Source organism: Tachypleus tridentatus, chromosome 8, assembly GCF_004210375.1.
Source record: "Tachypleus tridentatus isolate NWPU-2018 chromosome 8, ASM421037v1, whole genome shotgun sequence".
Lineage (NCBI taxonomy): Eukaryota > Metazoa > Arthropoda > Merostomata > Xiphosura > Limulidae > Tachypleus > Tachypleus tridentatus.
Window position 1 is genome coordinate 59,237,042 of NC_134832.1, and position 19,952 is coordinate 59,256,993.

The 19,952-nt window shown below is 34.1% G+C and overlaps 1 protein-coding gene across 4 annotated transcripts in view; it reads right to left on the reverse strand.

Annotated features, from left to right (window-relative positions):
• LOC143222453 (homer protein homolog 1-like) overlaps window positions 1-19,952 on the reverse strand; it is a 257,753-nt gene that overhangs the window by 210,164 nt on the left and 27,637 nt on the right. For all 4 annotated transcript variants that reach the window (XM_076448998.1, XM_076448999.1, XM_076448997.1 and 1 more), the window contains exon 2: window positions 10,136-10,292. In XM_076448998.1, coding sequence (XP_076305113.1) covers window positions 10,136-10,292 — 157 coding nt within the window. The remainder of the gene's footprint in view (window positions 1-10,135; window positions 10,293-19,952) is intronic.

Genomic DNA, 19,952 nt, shown 5'->3' on the forward strand with positions numbered 1-19,952 from the left:
ACAAACTCTTGACCATCTTTTATTTAGTAACAAGTTTACAATATTTACAGGAGAACTAACTCTTGACCATCTTTCATTTAGTAACAAGTTTACAATATTTACAGGAGAACTAACTCTTGACCATCTTTTATTTAGTAACAAGTTTACAATATTTACGGGAGAACAAACTCTTGACCATCTTTTATTTAGTAACAAGTTTACAATATTTACGGGAGAACTAACTCTTGACCATCTTTTATTTAGTAACAAGTTTACAATATTTACAGGAGAACAAACTCTTGACCATCTTTCATTTAGTAACAAGTTTACAATATTTACAGGTGAACTTGCTCTTGACCATCTTTCATTTAGTAACAAGTTTACAATATTTACAGGTGAACTTGCTCTTGACCATCTTTCATTTATTTATAAGTTTACAACATTTACAGGAGAACTAGCTCTTGACCATCTTTCATTTAGTAAAAAGTTTACAATATTTACAGGAGAACAAGCTCTTGACCATCTTTCATTTAGTAAAAAGTTTACAATATTTACAGGAGAACAAGCTCTTGACCATCTTTCATTTAGTAATAAGTTTACAATATTTACAGGAGAACTAGCTCTTGACCATCTTTCATTTAGTAATAAGTTTACAATATTTACAGGAGAACTAGCTCTTGACCATCTTTCATTTAGTAAAAAGTTTACAATATTTACAGGAGAACTAGCTCTTGACCATCTTTTATTTAGTAACAAGTTTACAATATTTACAGGAGAACAAGCTCTTGACCATCTTTCATTTAGTAAAAAGTTTACAATATTTACAGGAGAACAAGCTCTTGACCATCTTTCATTCAGTAATAAGTTTACAATATTTACAGGAGAACTAGCTCTTGAGCATCTTTCATTCAGTAATAAGTTTACAATATTTACAGGAGAACTAGCTCTTGACCATCTTTCATTTAGTAATAAGTTTACAATATTTACAGGAGAACTAGCTCTTGACCATCTTTCATTTAGTAACAAGTTTACAATATTTACAGGAGAACTAGCTCTTGACCATCTTTCATTTAGTAATAAGTTTACAATATTTACAGGAGAACTAGCTCTTGACCATCTTTCATTTAGTAAAAAGTTTACAATATTTACAGGAAAACAAGCTCTTGACCATCTTTCATTTAGTTATAAGTTTACAATATTTACAGGAGAACAAGCTCTTGACCATCTTTCATTTAGTAACAAGTTTACAATATTTACAGGAGAACTAGCTCTTGAGCATCTTTCATTTAGTAATAAGTTTACAATATTTACAGGAGAACTAACTCTTGACCATCTTTCATTTAGTAATAAGTTTACAATATTTACAGGAGAACTAACTCTTGACCATCTTTCATTTAGTAATAAGTTTACAATATTTACAGGAGAACTAACTCTTGACCATCTTTCATTTAGTAATAAGTTTACAATATTTACAGGTGAACTTGCTCTTGACCATCTTTCATTTAGTAATAAGTTTACAATATTTACAGGAGAACTAGCTCTTGACCATCTTTCATTCAGTAATAAGTTTACAATATTTACAGGAGAACAAACTCTTGACCATCTTTCATTTAGTAACAAGTTTACAATATTTACAGGAGAACAAACTCTTGACCATCTTTTATTTAGTAACAAGTTTACAATATTTACAGGAGAACTAGCTCTTGACCATCTTTCATTTAGTAATAAGTTTACAATATTTACGGGAGAACTAACTCTTGACCATCTTTCATTTAGTAACAAGTTTACAATATTTACAGGTGAACTTGCTCTTGACCATCTTTCATTTATTTATAAGTTTACAATATTTACTGGAGAACTAGCTCTTGACCATCTTTTATTTAGTAACAAGTTTACAATATTTACAGGAGAACAAGCTCTTGACCATCTTTCATTTAGTAACAAGTTTACAATATTTACAGGAGAACTAGCTCTTGACCATCTTTTATTTAGTAACAAGTTTACAATATTTACAGGAGAACTAGCTCTTGACCATCTTTTATTTAGTAACAAGTTTACAATATTTACAGGAGAACAAGCTCTTGACCATCTTTCATTTAGTAACAAGTTTACAATATTTACAGGAGAACTAGCTCTTGACCATCTTTCATTTAGTAATAAGTTTACAATATTTACAGGAGAACTAACTCTTGACCATCTTTCATTTAGTAATAAGTTTACAATATTTACAGGAGAACAAGCTCTTGACCATCTTTCATTTAGTAACAAGTTTACAATATTTACAGGAGAACTAGCTCTTGACCATCTTTCATTTAGTAATAAGTTTACAATATTTACAGGAGAACTAACTCTTGACCATCTTTCATTTAGTAATAAGTTTACAATATTTACAGGAGAACTAACTCTTGACCATCTTTCATTTAGTAATAAGTTTACAATATTTACAGGTGAACTTGCTCTTGACCATCTTTCATTTAGTAATAAGTTTACAATATTTACAGGAGAACTAGCTCTTGACCATCTTTCATTTAGTAATAAGTTTACAATATTTACAGGAGAACTAGCTCTTGACCATCTTTCATTCAGTAATAAGTTTACAATATTTACAGGAGAACTAGCTCTTGACCATCTTTCATTCAGTTATAAGTTTACAATATTTACAGGAGAACTAGCTCTTGACCATCTTTCATTTAGTAACAAGTTTACAATATTTACAGGAGAACTAACTCTTGACCATCTTTCATTTAGTAATAAGTTTACAATATTTACAGGAGAACTAGCTCTTGACCATCTTTCATTTAGTAACAAGTTTACAATATTTACAGGAGAACAAACTCTTGACCATCTTTTATTTAGTAACAAGTTTACAATATTTACAGGAGAACAAACTCTTGACCATCTTTTATTTAGTAATAAGTTTACAATATTTACAGGAGAACAAGCTCTTGACCATCTTTCATTTAGTAATAAGTTTACAATATTTACAGGAGAACAAACTCTTGACCATCTTTTATTTAGTAACAAGTTTACAATATTTACAGGAGAACAAACTCTTGACCATCTTTTATTTAGTAACAAGTTTACAATATTTACAGGAGAACAAACTCTTGACCATCTTTCATTTAGTAACAAGTTTACAATATTTACAGGTGAACTTGCTCTTGACCATCTTTCATTTAGTAATAAGTTTACAATATTTACAGGAGAACTAGCTCTTGAGCATCTTTCATTTAGTAATAAGTTTACAATATTTACAGGAGAACTAGCTCTTGACCATCTTTCATTTAGTAACAAGTTTACAATATTTACAGGAGAACTAACTCTTGACCATCTTTCATTTAGTAATAAGTTTACAATATTTACAGGAGAACTAGCTCTTGACCATCTTTCATTCAGTAATAAGTTTACAATATTTACAGGAGAACTAGCTCTTGACCATCTTTCATTTAGTAATAAGTTTACAATATTTACAGGAGAACTAACTCTTGACCATCTTTCATTTAGTAACAAGTTTACAATATTTACAGGAGAACTAACTCTTGACCATCTTTCATTTAGTAACAAGTTTACAATATTTACAGGAGAACTAACTCTTGACCATCTTTCATTTAGTAACAAGTTTACAATATTTACAGGAGAACTTGCTCTTGACCATCTTTCATTTAGTAATAAGTTTACAATATTTACAGGAAAACTAACTCTTGAGCATCTTTCATTTAGTAATAAGTTTACAATATTTACAGGAGAACTTGCTCTTGAGCATCTTTCATTTAGTAATAAGTTTACAATATTTACAGGAGAACTTGCTCTTGACCATCTTTCATTTAGTAATAAGTTTACAATATTTACAGGAAAACTAACTCTTGAGCATCTTTCATTTAGTAATAAGTTTACAATATTTACAGGAAAACTAACTCTTGAGCATCTTTCATTTAGTAATAAGTTTACAATATTTACAGGAGAACTAACTCTTGACCATCTTTCATTTAGTAATAAGTTTACAATATTTACAGAACTAACTCTTGACCATCTTTCATTTAGTAATAGGCACAGATATCCTGCTTGCTTTGCGTCTTAAAACACCAAAGCAACCAACCATTTAGTTATAAGTTTACAATATTTGCTAATGGAGTATTACAAAGAAAATAGAAGCTCACTGCTTCCTTTCCACAATATTAAGTGTTGATTGAACATCTATAATGTATTATAGTCCATAGATATACACATAGTAATGCTAACTGCTTATATTGTAGTTCATAAATACGAGGTGTTACAAAAATCAAATTCTAGCTTTCACTTAGTAAAACACTTATTGTAATAGAGATGGATATTTCTAAGCACTTGCGGATACTGAAAATGCTCAATAGAATGTTAGTGTCTTTAATTTCCACCATGAGGCGCTACATAATAAAATGGACAAGTGAGGTTTGGTCTGACAAGCACAAAGTTACACAGTGAGCTGTGCAGTGCTCGAGACGGGTACCAAAACTGTTTTTAGAGTTATAAGCCTTTCGAATCACAGCTAAGCCAGTAGGGAGAGGCGATTTTAGAATAAAAGTCAAGTAATTCCATGATAACAAGAACAGAATCGTTAGGGAAAATGGAACTCGTGTGAAACTGCTAGAAGGTTCAATTACAACAGGAATGTTTGGTTTCAAATATTTAAGTTATTCCAATATTCCTATCGTCTTTCTACAGCCACACGTTTTTTTTTATAATTTAAGAATTACACCTTATAATGTTACCAATGTAGCATTTTGTTTTCTTAATTAAAATAACTTTTACGTATTAATTGTTATAAACTTTAGTACCTTAAGAAACGTGTTTTTTAGAATGTTAATATCAGAGCCAAGCAGAAAGCGCATCTAGGGCAGAAAAATTAAATAGTTTGGGAAAAAATTGTGTTTTTACTTTGTTGTTCGTACGTCAAATAATTTTAGTATAAACGTCTAGAAGTCACGGCCACCGCAGTCACTTAAATACTCATGTAGATAAACAAAAATAATGGGGTGAGATTACACTTAATCACGTAAAGAGACCGGAAGAAATACATTCAGATTTCACTCAGCCTAACTTGAAAAATAATAATAATAATATCGGACAATTTGGATGTTTGAAAGTAGCTCAAAAGTTCATGTACTCTCTTGTTTTAGAAAAGTAAGACAACCTTTACACCAAAGTTTTGTCACTTATCTGACAGCATACATTTCTTTTGACCTGTTTTGACATTCTGTTTCCCTCGAACCAAACTTTTGCGAAATGAAGTCTCCCTCTCATAAAATCAAACATTATTTTAATGTTAGCTGTTAAAAAACAAAATCGGGTAAAACAACGAATTGGCCTATTTGGTCTATAGAGCTGAACATTAACATTTTAAGAAAAAACTACTGAAAAATTAGTACGAAAATCAGCCACGAGAGGGTGTAAGGTGTAGTCGTGCAATATGAAAAGAAGACCCGTGTGGTTGACTTTGTGAATTATTTTTCCCTTGTATTGATTTAACTAGTTATCTCTGTTTGCAATGCCAATAATAATTGGTTATCTTGTAAAAACCTAATTTAGACTTAACTAGTACTTTGATGCATAAAATAGACCGTGCTTCCAAATCTTTATTTTGTTTATTCACAAAAATTTAAATAGTGACTCACCAACACTAGTCGTTCCTAATTTTGAACTGATAGACTAAACATGAAGAAAGGTAGCTTTTCAACAGAACCCACCACAAACTCTTGGGCTGATCTAATCAAATAGCGGAATTTGTCTGTAACTATTACAAAACACCAATGGTCCCAAAGTTTGAAGCACCACAGACTTCCAAATTCACAGTTTGGTAAGTTAAACGCTATGCTACTAGCCAAAATGAAGAGAGATAATAGAAAATGAAGGTCCAATATCGTATAGTGTTGCTGCACTTCACATATTTTGGATGGAGCCTTACTGTCTTTGTTCGTGACACTGAAGAGCAGAAAAAGTATCATAAAGTAATGCAATATTTATACGTTTTTAAGGCTTCTCTCTCATATCAACTTCTAATACATAAAATAAATTTACACGCAATACAGCAAGTAACTACAAAATTAATCCGAAAGTTTGAAGTTTCATTCGCTTACTAAAATTAATCAAATTAGAAAAGATTTAATCAATCAACAATTTGCTAATGAAAATGATTTTCTTAAAGTAAGAACATAGAGAACCTTTTAAATTAATAGGTCCTTATCTATCATTCATATATGGTTAACAAACAATGTATAAATGACTCGATAGATGGCGCCACTAAAGCGCATCTGCACATATATTTTCCAAAGAAAAATTTAAACCTGTTTTTGTGAACCAACAACAATTACTATTTAATATAGGTGTTCGTCACTTCAAAAGCGCAACGAATATTAAGCATTTGTGATGGAATTAAGTTATCAAATATTTAATACTGATATTGTATGATTGTTTAGAATTTCGCGCAAAGCTACACGAGAGCTATCTGCGCTAGCCGTCCCTAATTTAGCAGTGTAAGACTAGATGGAAAGCAGCTAGTCATCACCACCCATTGCCAACTCTTGGGCTACTCTTTTACTAATAGTGGGATTGACCGTAACATTATAACGCCTCCACGGCTAAAAGCCGTATGATTGGGATATTGTATGGTACAACGCTCATGGATTATCAATTCACAATAATAACGAATTATAAAAATAGGTTTGTAAATATGTCCTTTGCCCAGAAAACCACAGGGATGATTTACACTTTCGAAAAACGAAATGAAAATAAGTGTAACAAGTACAGCAAATATAAAAAATACTGCATTTGAAGTCGCTGAAAAAATTTAACAAGTAATGATTCTAATTTCTTCTGATAATTTTAATATAATATATATATTATGATAATATATAATATAATTTTAATATGACTTTGTTTAATTTTCTTGGAGTTCATATAAAGAATCAACTTATTTTACTTACGTTGTTGTTTTCACTTATAACTGAAATCACTGAATCAGTCGGTTACTTTCGCCGCTAACGATAAAAATGTTAAATCATAACCTTAATAATATCGAGACGTGTTTTAACATTTAGTTTGCCGGACCGTAAGACTGACGGTCCCGTTTAAGTACAAACACACTTCTCATTTTGGGCAAGTTACCTGTCAGTTCAAACTTAGGAAAGCCTAGTGCATACACTTAGCTCTTACATAGTTTTGCAAAACGTTCTGAAACCAACGTACTACTGATAATACTTCACGAACATCAAGAACCTAAAATATTAACAATAGATGCATAAGTACGGCTACCTATGTAAAATATGAAATGCTATCGACTCTAATCAAGAAATCATTGAACAATTAATTTACCATTTAATAGTTATATTTGACAGATGCACACGAGGTAATCTATACTTGGGTTTGTGAAACAAGTGCTTTACGTTGAACAACAACTATTATAAAGAATTAGTGACTCTCCTTAACAAGTCACTTGGGATTTTTTAAAATTATTTTCACACGTGTTTACCCGTATCATCATATGCCCGTTCAAAGCAAGTTAGACACATTTGACATTCTAAAAATTAATATTTTGTTTCTCGGTTCTTACCTATCCAGGGGCAGAAGGAAGCAAACAGTTGGGAGTCTAAGGAAAAATTAACACTGCCGGGTTAGTAGGAGTCACAAGTTAAGAGAAATTAAAAATCTTAAGACTAAATTTCGATGGCTCAAATGAGGGTGACAGATCCCCTTACACTGGAGAGCTCTGGTCCCGGTGTTGGACGCGACCATGTTTACGTATTAGTAATTTTTTTTTGTATTAGGTTGCTGTTGTTGTTTTGATTTAAGCACAAAGCTACACAATGGGCTATCTGTGCTCTGCCCACCATGGGTATCGAAACCCGGATTTTAGCGTTGTAAGTCCGTAGACATACCGCTGAGCTATTGGGGGAGAGCTTTTTTGTATTAGGAACTCAAACTGTTATTTAATTTTTTTAAAGTCTTAGAAAAGTTTTAACTTCTTCGTTCTTTAAGTTGCCCCCTTTTAGATACAAATACTGGCTTTGATGTTCAGTAGACTGTACAATGTACAGAATGTTTCACAAGTTTTCTGTCTATGTCTCTTTTAATAAATAAGCTTTCTCGCACACACTTTTTTTAATGGAGTGTAAGAACAAATTAAATTACAAGATGTAATACCCGGATAAACATCAAAATGCTAAAGGTGTTGAAGCAACTATTTATAACTTTCATTAAAATAAATATATTCAAATATTTAGTTTACTGCACTATTGATTCTCCCAAACTCTCGCTCCCCGTCAACAGACGATTTGCGCCCCCTGGAAAAGGCTGACGTAAACTAATGCACGTGATCCATAACCACAATAGCCTACCGAGACGTGATGAGCAACTGCTCACGAGTTGTGTACACAGAAATGAAACGTTTTAAAACTAATGTAATACAAACATAAAGACAAGGAAACCGTTTTCTTACAAACGCTGGTTGTTCATTAAGTGTACTTAACAAACCACTTTGCAAACTTAATTATAACGAAAGTTTGGTTTGTTAGAAAATTCGCATAAAGATACATTGGCTCTCCCTAATATAGCAGTGAAAGACCACCCACCGCTAACTCTTGGGCTACCCTTTTACCAGCGAATAATGAAACTGACCATGACATTATAACGTCCCCACAGCTGAACAAGCAAGCACGTTTGGTAGGACGGGAATTCAAGCTGATTGCGAGTCGACCAACAGGCCATGCCGGGACAATAACAAAAGTGGATTTTAACTCACTTGGTTTTGAAAATACATCAAAACGGTTTAACAAATTTTAAAATGCTTTAGTTTTTCTTATGGATATTTGTTTATTACACACACACACATAAACATGTCTTTTTGTAGGGCAACGATAAATCAACAAACTTATAACGCTGAAATCAGGAGTTGAATTCCTCGCGGTGGATCAGATAACTCAGTGTGGTTTTACTCTAAAACAACCTGAACAATGCTATATGTCAGGGGTTCCCAAACGTTTTCAGACCTGCGGAGATTCACATCAGAAAGGAAAAAACTTTCCGAAGCCTTAATAGAAAAAATATACACTAAAAATAGAAACACTCGGTCACTAGCACCAGATAACTTTACTTCAAGCTTCTAGAATATAAATTTATTAAATTTCTCAATATTTAAAGAAAAAATGTTACTTCTACTTGTTCAAAAATATTTGGGGCACAGAGTTAATGTTTTAAAGAAATATCTCATCAATCGTGCACTCTACCAAATCTTTTGCACATGATTTTATCAAATCTTCTGCAATTGTGTAAGCTTCACCTGCTTTTGCACCACGGTAACTAACACGATATGAAGCAATAAGATCACCTTTGTTGTCTTGATGGACAAACGAAAGAAATGTAGCTTTACTTGTATTTAATTGCAAACACTTTCTTATGAAATATCCGGAAGTTGGATTTGTTAACTAGGGGTGTTTGGTTTCTAGATGTTGTTTTAAATTTGCTGGATGCAAACTACTGTTAGTCAACACGTTTTTGTACAGCGTATTCCGATTAAATTTTATAATCTTAGGAAAAAAATTAACATTCTAAAATTTTCTCACGGATCCTCAGGTAACTATGGTGGAGCCCTAGGGCTCCGAGGAGCATAGCTTGAAAAACCATTCTTTATGGTCATGACATACCTCGAGACTTGAACATAGCTAACATTAATCTATGAACACCGACCAAAGGAGGGTATACAATCAGCTATATCCGCTCTCTACATAGCCAATATTAATAAAAGAGGCCGAAACAACTTACAGTTTAAAGCGACCTAACAACTGAAGGTACCGACTGTGCACAGCAGCATAGCCTGTCTCGAACCTTGGGCCTTTCGATATACGAACTGGAACTTTAAGCAGTTGGTCAAACCGGTATTTCTCTGGGTGGTTTACCTCTTTTTAACTTTATTAACTTGAAGACCGTCCTTCATATACTGATTGACTGACTGGAAATTATGGACTAAGCTACACAAAAGACTATCTCTGCTCTGACCACCACTGATATCGAAACCCTGTTTCTAGCAGCGTGAGTCCGCAGACATGCCGCTGAGCGACGTTTTGTTTTATGTATTGACACACAAATAAAATTCAAGTATTATTACAGTTAAATCAAAGAAAACACTTACTTTGGTCCCTTCTACACTTATAATTCGGTACAAATCCCTTGAGGAGTCGTAAAAGAAACTAACACTGATGGCTTGAGAGCTGGCCGGAATCCACGCTCGCTTGGTCTTTGGGTCGATGTGAAAGACGTGAGCTTTGGTAGTAAAGATGGGCTGTTCCCTGAAATGTAGAGATAATTTGTTTGTATATTTTATCATTCTCGCACAAACCCATCCCTGATGCTGAACTGATCTACCACAATGAAGAAGACAACACAGCACTCAGAAGAAACATTCTAATCATTTGTATCTTAAACAACAATAGGATTTGATTTTCATTATTTTTCATGGGAACTGGGTACGAACCGTGAATCCTCGGATTCATAGCTCGGGCACACTAACCACTAGATTACTCCCGGCACTCATTGTCAACATATTAACAATACTTAACTACTCTGTCCACATTGCGGCTAAATCTCAAAAGTTAGTACTTTTAAATTACACGGTTTTTAGTAAACCTTGATGGATAAGATAAATTTGTTTGTTCTGAATTTCGCGCAAATCTATAGGAGAGGTATCTGCGCTAGCTGTTCCTAATTTAGCAGTGTAAGACTAGAGGGAAAGTGGCCAGTCATCACCACCAACCAACAACTCTTAGTGGGATTGACTGTCACATAATAATGCCCCCACGGCTTAAAGGGCAAGCATGTTTGGTGTGACGGTGATTCGAACCCGTGACCCTCAGATTATGAGTCCAGAGCCCCTCACCACTTGATCATGCCGGGTCAGGATTAGAAATTACAATAATTAAGTAAAATATTAAATTCAGGGCTAAATCATATCTTGTTGCATAACTAATGGATTGTTTTGTAATGAAATATTTAGCATAATTAATGCATTAACTCACCCACCAAAATTTCACGAGAACAGAGAACCGAACAATGATGTGTAAATCTGCGTAAAATTCAGACCTTTTCTTAGCAATGATGATACATTTGGTTTAACAGCAGAAACCCTTAACACTTGCACGTAAAAACTAGGGGGACCTCGGTTATTTTCAGGTCCTTTGTTAACATGAAGATGACCTAGGAAGATCGATACGTTGTTCTCTGCTTTATTAATAAACGCATTAATACACATACCAGCCGTTCTGAGGGGTTCTTTCAAACTACAGTGAGTTGTAACTATACGCCGAAAAATAAAACTTATATCAGAAAATAGTAGCAGAAACTCCGCCCTAAGGGCGGTTGTTAGTAATTACTAATCCTCGTATTCATGCTGCCTTGAAAAAAATTTAGAAATAGTGAACATTTTCTAAAAAAAACTATTTTTTTTGGGGGACACTGAACGAGAAGTGTTTCAATTGTCCCCTTCAGTCACAACTCGTTCATTAAAATGATTAAATGTACAGAGCTCAAAATGTTCATATATTTCACTGATACGAACTGTAATGTTTATATATATTAAAAGTGGGGCCTTTCATTGAAAAACATAATAGTTTTTAAGAACTCCAATATCTCAGTATTACGTTTGAAAATTACATCAACATCTGAACAATAGTCCTAGTGACGGTCATGTTCTTGTTGGGTGGAGAGCATGTTTATTTGAAATTGTGTTCTGCTATAAACAAATGTGCTGCACAAACACACACACCACAGTTATTTTTTTTAATTTTCTGAATTTTAACACCCAAAGCGTGATTTTTTTAAATATTTTTCTTTTGTGATGCCCTTTAATAGATGGCGCAAGATTCTTGGTTACATACACAGATACACGCTATGTCCATTATAATAGGGATACGGTGATAAAAAAAAAAAGTTAAGATATGCATGCTGAAAGCAAAATACACAATCATGGAGATTGGGAAACGTCGAGCAAAAAGCTCGAAGTAACACAATTAACGTTACGTAAAACTGTTATAAAAGGTAAAATATACGGAACCGCTTACTCTAATAGATTTGATAACAAACGAACTATACTGTTTTGTTTATTCAAACCTGGATTAAGTCTATAGACAATTAGACTATCTTTTATCCACACAGTTCCTGTTTCTTGTTCGCCTTTACAAGGGTTTTAATCTGTTCTCTTGTTATAGGTTTGTCACCCTCGCGTTATATTCCTCGATACTTGAAATATATTATAGTTGATCTTAAATGTGCATGCTTTTGTATGTTAACTGTACCACCTAGCGGTGAACCTAACATAATCTAACAAACACTGTAGAATATTTACATTCATATACCACAGACGTTTTGAAGGTAAGTGTTCAATCCTCGTACGTAATGACATATTGTAGTCTGCATACAGACTTAAAAACACATTCAACTTGAGGTATTCATGATGACATAATATGGTAATTGACTTAAAATCAAAATAGCACGCTTTCCTTTCTACAGAAGAAATAACGAACGTTTCTGTTTGGTAACATTCCAATTAGGTTCTGTAGAAAGTCTGTCGTTTAAATATTCTACACTAACATAATTTATAATGCCTATTGTGAAGAAATGTCATTACAATAAACAATGTTATTCAATATTAAAATGTTGAAAGTAATTTAAGAGAATTTGTTTGTTTGTTTTTGAATTTCGCACAAAGCTACTTGAGGGCTATCTGCGCTAGCCGTCCCTAATTTAGTAGTGTAGGACTACAGGGAAAGCAGCTAGTTATTACCATCCACTGCCAACTCTTGGGCTACTTTTTTACCAATTAATAGTGTAATTAACCGTAACATTATAACGCCCCCATGGCTGAAAGGGCGAGCATGTTTGGCGCGACGGGGATGCGAAACCGCGACCCTCGGATTACGAGTCGCCCGCCTTAACACGCTTGGCGATTTGGGCCGAATTTAAGAGAGATAAAAGATAAGTGAATAATGATAAATAGTTTCTGTCTTATTGTGCTAACATCACGTTCCATTACCTTTACAACTATATATATATTTCAGCTATATTTTCATCTCACTAACAACTGATGCATAATATCCCTGAATGGTGTGGCCTCCAAGAGCAATAACTTGCCATTAAGAGTAATAAGAACGGTGCAAATAAAGCACCATTCTAATTGAAATTTCCTCGATAGCACATTCTTAAGAACACGCGCACTGAAAACTGAAGCCCCAAACCATTTTTTGTGAATATTTGCAATACGCAATACCCTGGTTGAAACAAACGTATTACCAAGGTTTATGAAAATATAAATAAATGTAAGACCAAATTATAACAAATTACATAAAAAAATTAAATAATACATCTAGTTGAGCAGATGAAATTACCGTGTATTTTTTTATTTCTTTTGGTTTGCTTAACTGAAAAAATACTTCGAAAAATGTAGAAATCGACATTGATGTGGCAGGTCAAACAAATCGTTAAATAAAAAGGCAGATAACTTTCAGAACAAAATACAAAAGTAACTTTACGAATGACGCTATATTTGGTCTAACTGAAGTTTCAGCTTTATTAGAATACAAATGCACTCCCATACATTAATCGATTATTTCATTTGTCGAAAAAGTAACATATCAACGTTTCGAAACAATGTACAGCGTCACCTAGTGGTAATATCGATTACCATACAAATTTTAAATAATATAATTATTTCCAACTGAAACTTTGACGTCTTCGATTTGTACTGCACACACACACTACATATTCTTAATAGTAGCACGAACTTTCTAAAGAAATGCATGTATTAATTTTACTTTTCTTAAACTTGTCACATCAAACAATTAATAACACAGCAACGTTAAAAAATCATATACTTTGAATAGGTATTGTTTCTCGTGTCATATTGAAATTAATTTTTATAGGAAAGATTTGATAGAAAAACTACATCGAAAGCAATTAACGTAGTGTTTCTGTTTTTCGTAAATTTAACATAGGAGTTCTCTTTTTGTATTTATTAAAAATACACAAATTTTGAGATTCATACAGAATTTAAAAAAAATTCTTCGTGTATAAAAAGTAACCGCTGACGATAGTCTTGATTTGAGAAAAACAGCGAGATTTTGTAAATTTTATAAATTACACAAAGTGATTTTACAAAATATCACAAATAACACGTTTAAAAAACAACATTAAAACGTAATCAATTATGTCTAGACTTCCGAATGGTTCTGAAAAATAACTAAGTCAAAAACTCTCTTGAAGTTAATAATTAGAACGAAAGTCTAATTATATTAATTCTGAACTTTACGAGATTTAAAAGCTCCACCCAGTCTTTGATTAGAAGCTTTTAAGAAAATACTGCAAACTAGACAAAACAAACATTATAAATTAATCAGCCCTCTCCAGAAATAGGATGAAATGAACAGCAATAAAGTGAATCCTGAGATTGAAATAAAAACAAAACGATCTCTATGTTGGTTTCAAGTGACTTTTCGTCTATCTCATTAGTTACCTTTATCGCTTCTAATTGCTATTAAATAGAAACAGCGTTGTGTCAGAAAGAGACTGTATGTACCCTTTCCTGATTTAGTTTAGGACTTCTGTTAACTACACAGTTCTTGTGGTATGGCTTGTTATGAATTTCGCGCAAAGCTACACGAGGGCTATCTACGCTAGCCGTCCCTAATTTAGCAGTGTGAAACTAGATGGAAGGCAGCTAGTCATTACCACCCACTGCAAACACTTGGGCTACTCTTTTACCAACGGATTGTAGGATTAACAGTCACATTATAACACTCCCATGGCTGAAAAGGCGAGCATGTTTGGTGCGACGGGGATTCGAACCCGTGACCTTCAGATTGCCTTGCCTTAACCACGTGGCCATGCCAGAGCCTCATTTTAGTTAATTAATCATAAAAATATTTTAAATTATATAATGAGACAATGATTGCAGTATGAAAACCAATCATTGGCCTAGCAAAAGGTCTTACGACACCTTTGTTTCTAAGCGCAAAGGCTCTCTTTCTCTCTCATATATACACAATGAACCATCTTTATTATTTCCACTGCGAGTATGAAAACCTAATCATTGGCGTTATAAGCCTTCCGACTTGAAACAAAAGGTTTATGTAAAAGACACCTTAAAAATGTGGAGATTTCCAAAAATGTACGCGGGTGAAAAAGCCAAGAGTTTGATTCTCTCTTTCTCTCTCATATATACAGATACAATGAAAACAAACAACAAAATGTATTTGCAAGTGTTTTATTTATATAACGTCGTTTCAGGCTGTACTTTCATTAGCATATATTATAATAAACACTACTATTTCTTTGTGTTTTTATTACGTTATTATAGTTTAAAAACAAGTCATAATGAGGAAAACGGGATATAATGAAATATCACCCTAATAAAAAAAATTCAATACATTAAGGGAGGCTTTACCTTATCAGTTTATTATGTAGTAATCTCCCCGAGGGGGCGAAAGCCGCCTGTAAAGGTAGCCTGTTCTAACTAGTCACATGACAATACAATACTGTGTTGTCAGTCAGTCAGTAGACACTAAAATAACCTCTAGGGGCGTTAACGTTATAATCTGTACTGTCTTGATATCAGTAATACGTGCGCATGCCACGAATCACGGATAGAATTATGCACTCTGTAAGCTACAACGCAGCATGACATGTGAACTTCAAAAGCTAAAAATGAAAATATTTGTTACTCCTAATTTTGGTTTTATTTATTCTTGAAACAGAAAACCTGTAGAAGCACACCTAGTCCACAGAATGCAATAGTACAATCTAACACATCCTTTCAAAAAAGGTAAACAAATTTAACGAGGTCTCAGGGACTGTTCAACAGTTATAAATAAATACATACAGCTACAATTATTGATAAGTAAAAAGTTAAAACATTTACAGTGATTCAGTGGAGAAATAATCATGATTTTTCAGTTTTTATTTTAAAAATACTAATAAAATTTATAAAAATAACAACACACAGAGATAAAAAAAAAAAAACAACTAGCTGCTGTGAGAACGAAAGGGCATGACCCCTAGAAAACAAGAAGTGAAATGGATGATACTTCCTGATAGCATTATCTTAATATAAAAAACCACATACTTGAAGTAATTAATTTTAAATTACAATAAGATATTCTGAAATAAGCAAATAAATTGTACAGCATGGTTGTGAATAAATAATTCAACATCGCGACGTGATGGTATCACGTGACCTACAACTCTCGAAATGTTCAGGCACGTTCCAGAATACTATTAACGCTGCTAGGCAACCGACATGGACAATCAACACCACCAATACCTTCTACTATATTAAAGAAATGTGTAAAAAGAAATTAAAGTAAAACATCTGTGAGAAAAGAAATTTTTATATGACAAACTTAACGTTCGAATAAATACGTTTGATGACATTTCTCACACACCCAATCATAATAACGCAGTGTTTTTAGTAGTCTTGCAATTAAAACATGAAACTTCAACTTAATTATATTTTTCTATTTAAAGAACAAATCACAATGTTACCTTTGGCTGTTCTTAAATTTAATTCTCGACTGATATTTATTACTTCAGAACTAAAATGTTAACCCTAAATGTAATAATTTACACACACGTTCAAAACACAAAAATATTCCATGCACATTAAGATACAGGTGCGTTATAAGAGTACTAGTCAGTACCTTAGCATGGATGGTGGTTGGTGGGGTGCAGCTGACTGACTGATTTCCCTCTGGGCAGTTGTTCAAATTTTCCCCACATAAAATTAAAAAAAAAATGCTTGTTTTATTGAACGCAAAACCACACAATGGGGTACTTTTAGGCTTACCTGACACACATGGGAAGCATGGAGACAGTAACATTCGATACAGACGAGCCAGCAGCTACGTTGCTTCCCATATGTTAAATTTCGATAAAGTTACAAGTTCTTCACGCTTAACCGAATATTTCCGTTGAAAATAATGGCTAACTTTAATCAGCCGAAACGAATATCAAGTAGTTTGAAATAAAGAATTCGAATAACAAACTAGAAATTTCTGACAAAGAAAAATAAGTAAACTGCTCATTTCCACATTAACTTCCTGCTTGTATTTTTGAGATGATTTCCATCTACTACATGAAAATAAACCTAAAGCGCCATTGTGATTGAAAAAATTCAGGGGAGCACCCCTTCTAATTTTTGCCTGTTTCTTCTGACAAAAAAACAAACAAAGAAAACATCGATAAATTCTAGTACACAACTACGTACATTTATAAGAACAAGTGTCAAATAAAGATGTATTACATGTAAAGCGCGAGTGCCAACTTGCACAACAAGAGTTACCTATAAATGCAGGTCATTACCAGATTACCATGTGAAACAAACGTTTTAATCCGCATGAATAATCTATAGACTCTTATGTATCACTGTTGTATGTTTGAGACCTGCCCTTAAATTACAAATCATATTTAAACAAAGTTTAAGATGATACTCAACACTCAGCTTAGAAACAAAATGTTTACTTGTGACGAGTTGAAAGCAAAACTATTAAATCAGTTTGTATGTTTATTTACTAATGCCGACTTTTAGTCAATATCACATTTAGTATTCGATCGGTTTTAATGGAACTGTTTTGAACTTCACGCAAAACTACATGAGAACTACCTGCGCTAGTCGTCCCTAATATAGCTGTTAAAGACTAAAGGGAAGACAACTAGTCATCACCACCACCGCCAACTCTCAGACTACTCTTTTAAGATCGAAAATAACGCCCCCGCGACTGAAAATGCGAGAAAGTTTGGTGGGGCTGAGATTTTAATTTCAAACAATGTTAAGACAAAACATACAGAAGTATTTTTTTCATTAAATATTCCCCTTATGGAACAGCGGAAAGCCTACGGATTTACAACTTCAAATCAGGAGTTGGATTCTTCTCGGTGAACACAGCAGACAAATCAATGTGCCTTTGTTGTATATAACATAAACACATACATTTCAATTAAATAAGTTTTCTTTGTTTATCGTTAAGCGCAAAGTTAGACAATGGGTTATCTGTGTTCTGCCCACCACAGATCTCTAACCCAAACATTTAGTGTTATAAACCATCGGATTTGGGGGTGGGAATTAAATGGCTTTTCTTCTTGGGTTTAATGACGTTTTGTTAACTAAAGATAACCTTGATGGTCGAGATGGGAAAAGTTTATAGATCGCTGTAGAAATGAGTTTTCTAAAATAAGTTTATTTCCATTGTCTCTCTTAGTCCTTCATGACTTCTGTTAGCTCTAAGTCCTTCATGACTTCTGTTAGCTCTTAGTTCTTCATGACTTCTGTTAGCTCCACCCATGACTATTCCTTCCTGCTAAACTTGATAAAGAATCAATACAGGTTGGGCAAATAAAAATAAAAATGGGCAAATGGCCACGTAACCCATATATATGAAGGTCTCGCAAAATGCCATACCTCTATGTTGTGTCATAAGCCTTGTCAATGTCGAAGAACATTAATACAAGATGTCGTTTGAGAAAGGCTTCTCTGATTTACGTTTCAAGTTAAATCATGTGGTGCATGATGGAGCGCTATCGTCGGAACTCATACTGGGTGGGCGAGAGGAGGTTGTTTGATTCGAAGAACCAAACAAGACGAGCATTAACCATCCTCTCTAAGGCCTTACAGAGTTATCTCCTCAAAGAAACTGGACAGTAGTTTGAAGGAATCTTAGGATCCTTCCCAGGCTTAGAGAAAGGAAGGACAATAGCCTGGTGCCTCCTGCCAGATCTGGTTAAAACGATCAGAAAAATACCAAGAGAAGCACGAGATAGATGGTGCAGCATTTCATAGTGTACATCATCAGGTCCAACCTATGCACTGCCAGACCGATGAAGGACCATTTTGAGTGCCACCAATATAAAGGGATGATTATAGTCATAGAGACAATCAGCTCGGAGAGCAAGGTCAAGAGGGTGACAGAATTATATTGCCCACTGACCTTTCGAATCTTGTTCCATATGACTTTGGAACTGGTGGGGAAAGATATGCTGGTTGTGAACTTAATCCAAGATTCTTTCTGGCTTTGACGTCTTACCCACCGAGAATGTGCACGGGCCTGCTAAAAAGCGATGCAGTTCGAGAGTGTGGGATATCTATGGAAAGTACCCAGATTCATTTTTGAGTCTTCCATGCTGTGTGGCAGGCAGGATTCCACCACGGATGAGGATATCTTGGAAAACGTATCGAGGTTTTAGGAATATATTGAGTATGCTGCTTGTATAATACAGTCAGTTACTCAGTGATGTCGAAAAAACCCACTTGTAGAGAAATATATATGTAAAATCGGCTCGTTTGGGTTGAGAAAATATTTTACGTAGAAGAGCAAACAACGTTTCGACCTTCTTCGGTCATCGTCAGGTTCACAAAGAAAGAAAGAGGAACAGCTTCCACCGGGGCACGCGGGTCGGATGGCATCGACCACGGACAGTCTCTCTCAAAATTATAGGAAAATGATCACTGCCTTTGGATTACTGGTCAACCCTCCATTAAAAATGGGAAAATAGTGAAGAGAAACAAATTGAGAGATCAATAGCAGTAAGAGACAGACAAGGTGCATCAAAATATGTAGAAGAACCAGTATTGAAAAGAAAAAGATTATGATCAGAGAGCATATGCTCTACAGAGCAACCCATCCTATCAATCATCAGCACTTCCCCAGAAAGGATGATGTCCATTAAAGTCCCAAGATTAAAATGGGAAATGGCAACTCTTCAATGACAGCATCAAGGTCTGATTGATCAAATGTCTCTCCACACGACAGGTAGAGAGAACAAACAGCGATTATATGACCCAAGGAAACACGGATGGCTACCGCCTCCAAGGATGTGTCGAGTGACAAAGACAAGATGGGTACATGCTGATCAACCAACAGTGCCACCCCTCCATGCACTCCTCCATCACACAGCCTGCCATCTCTGTA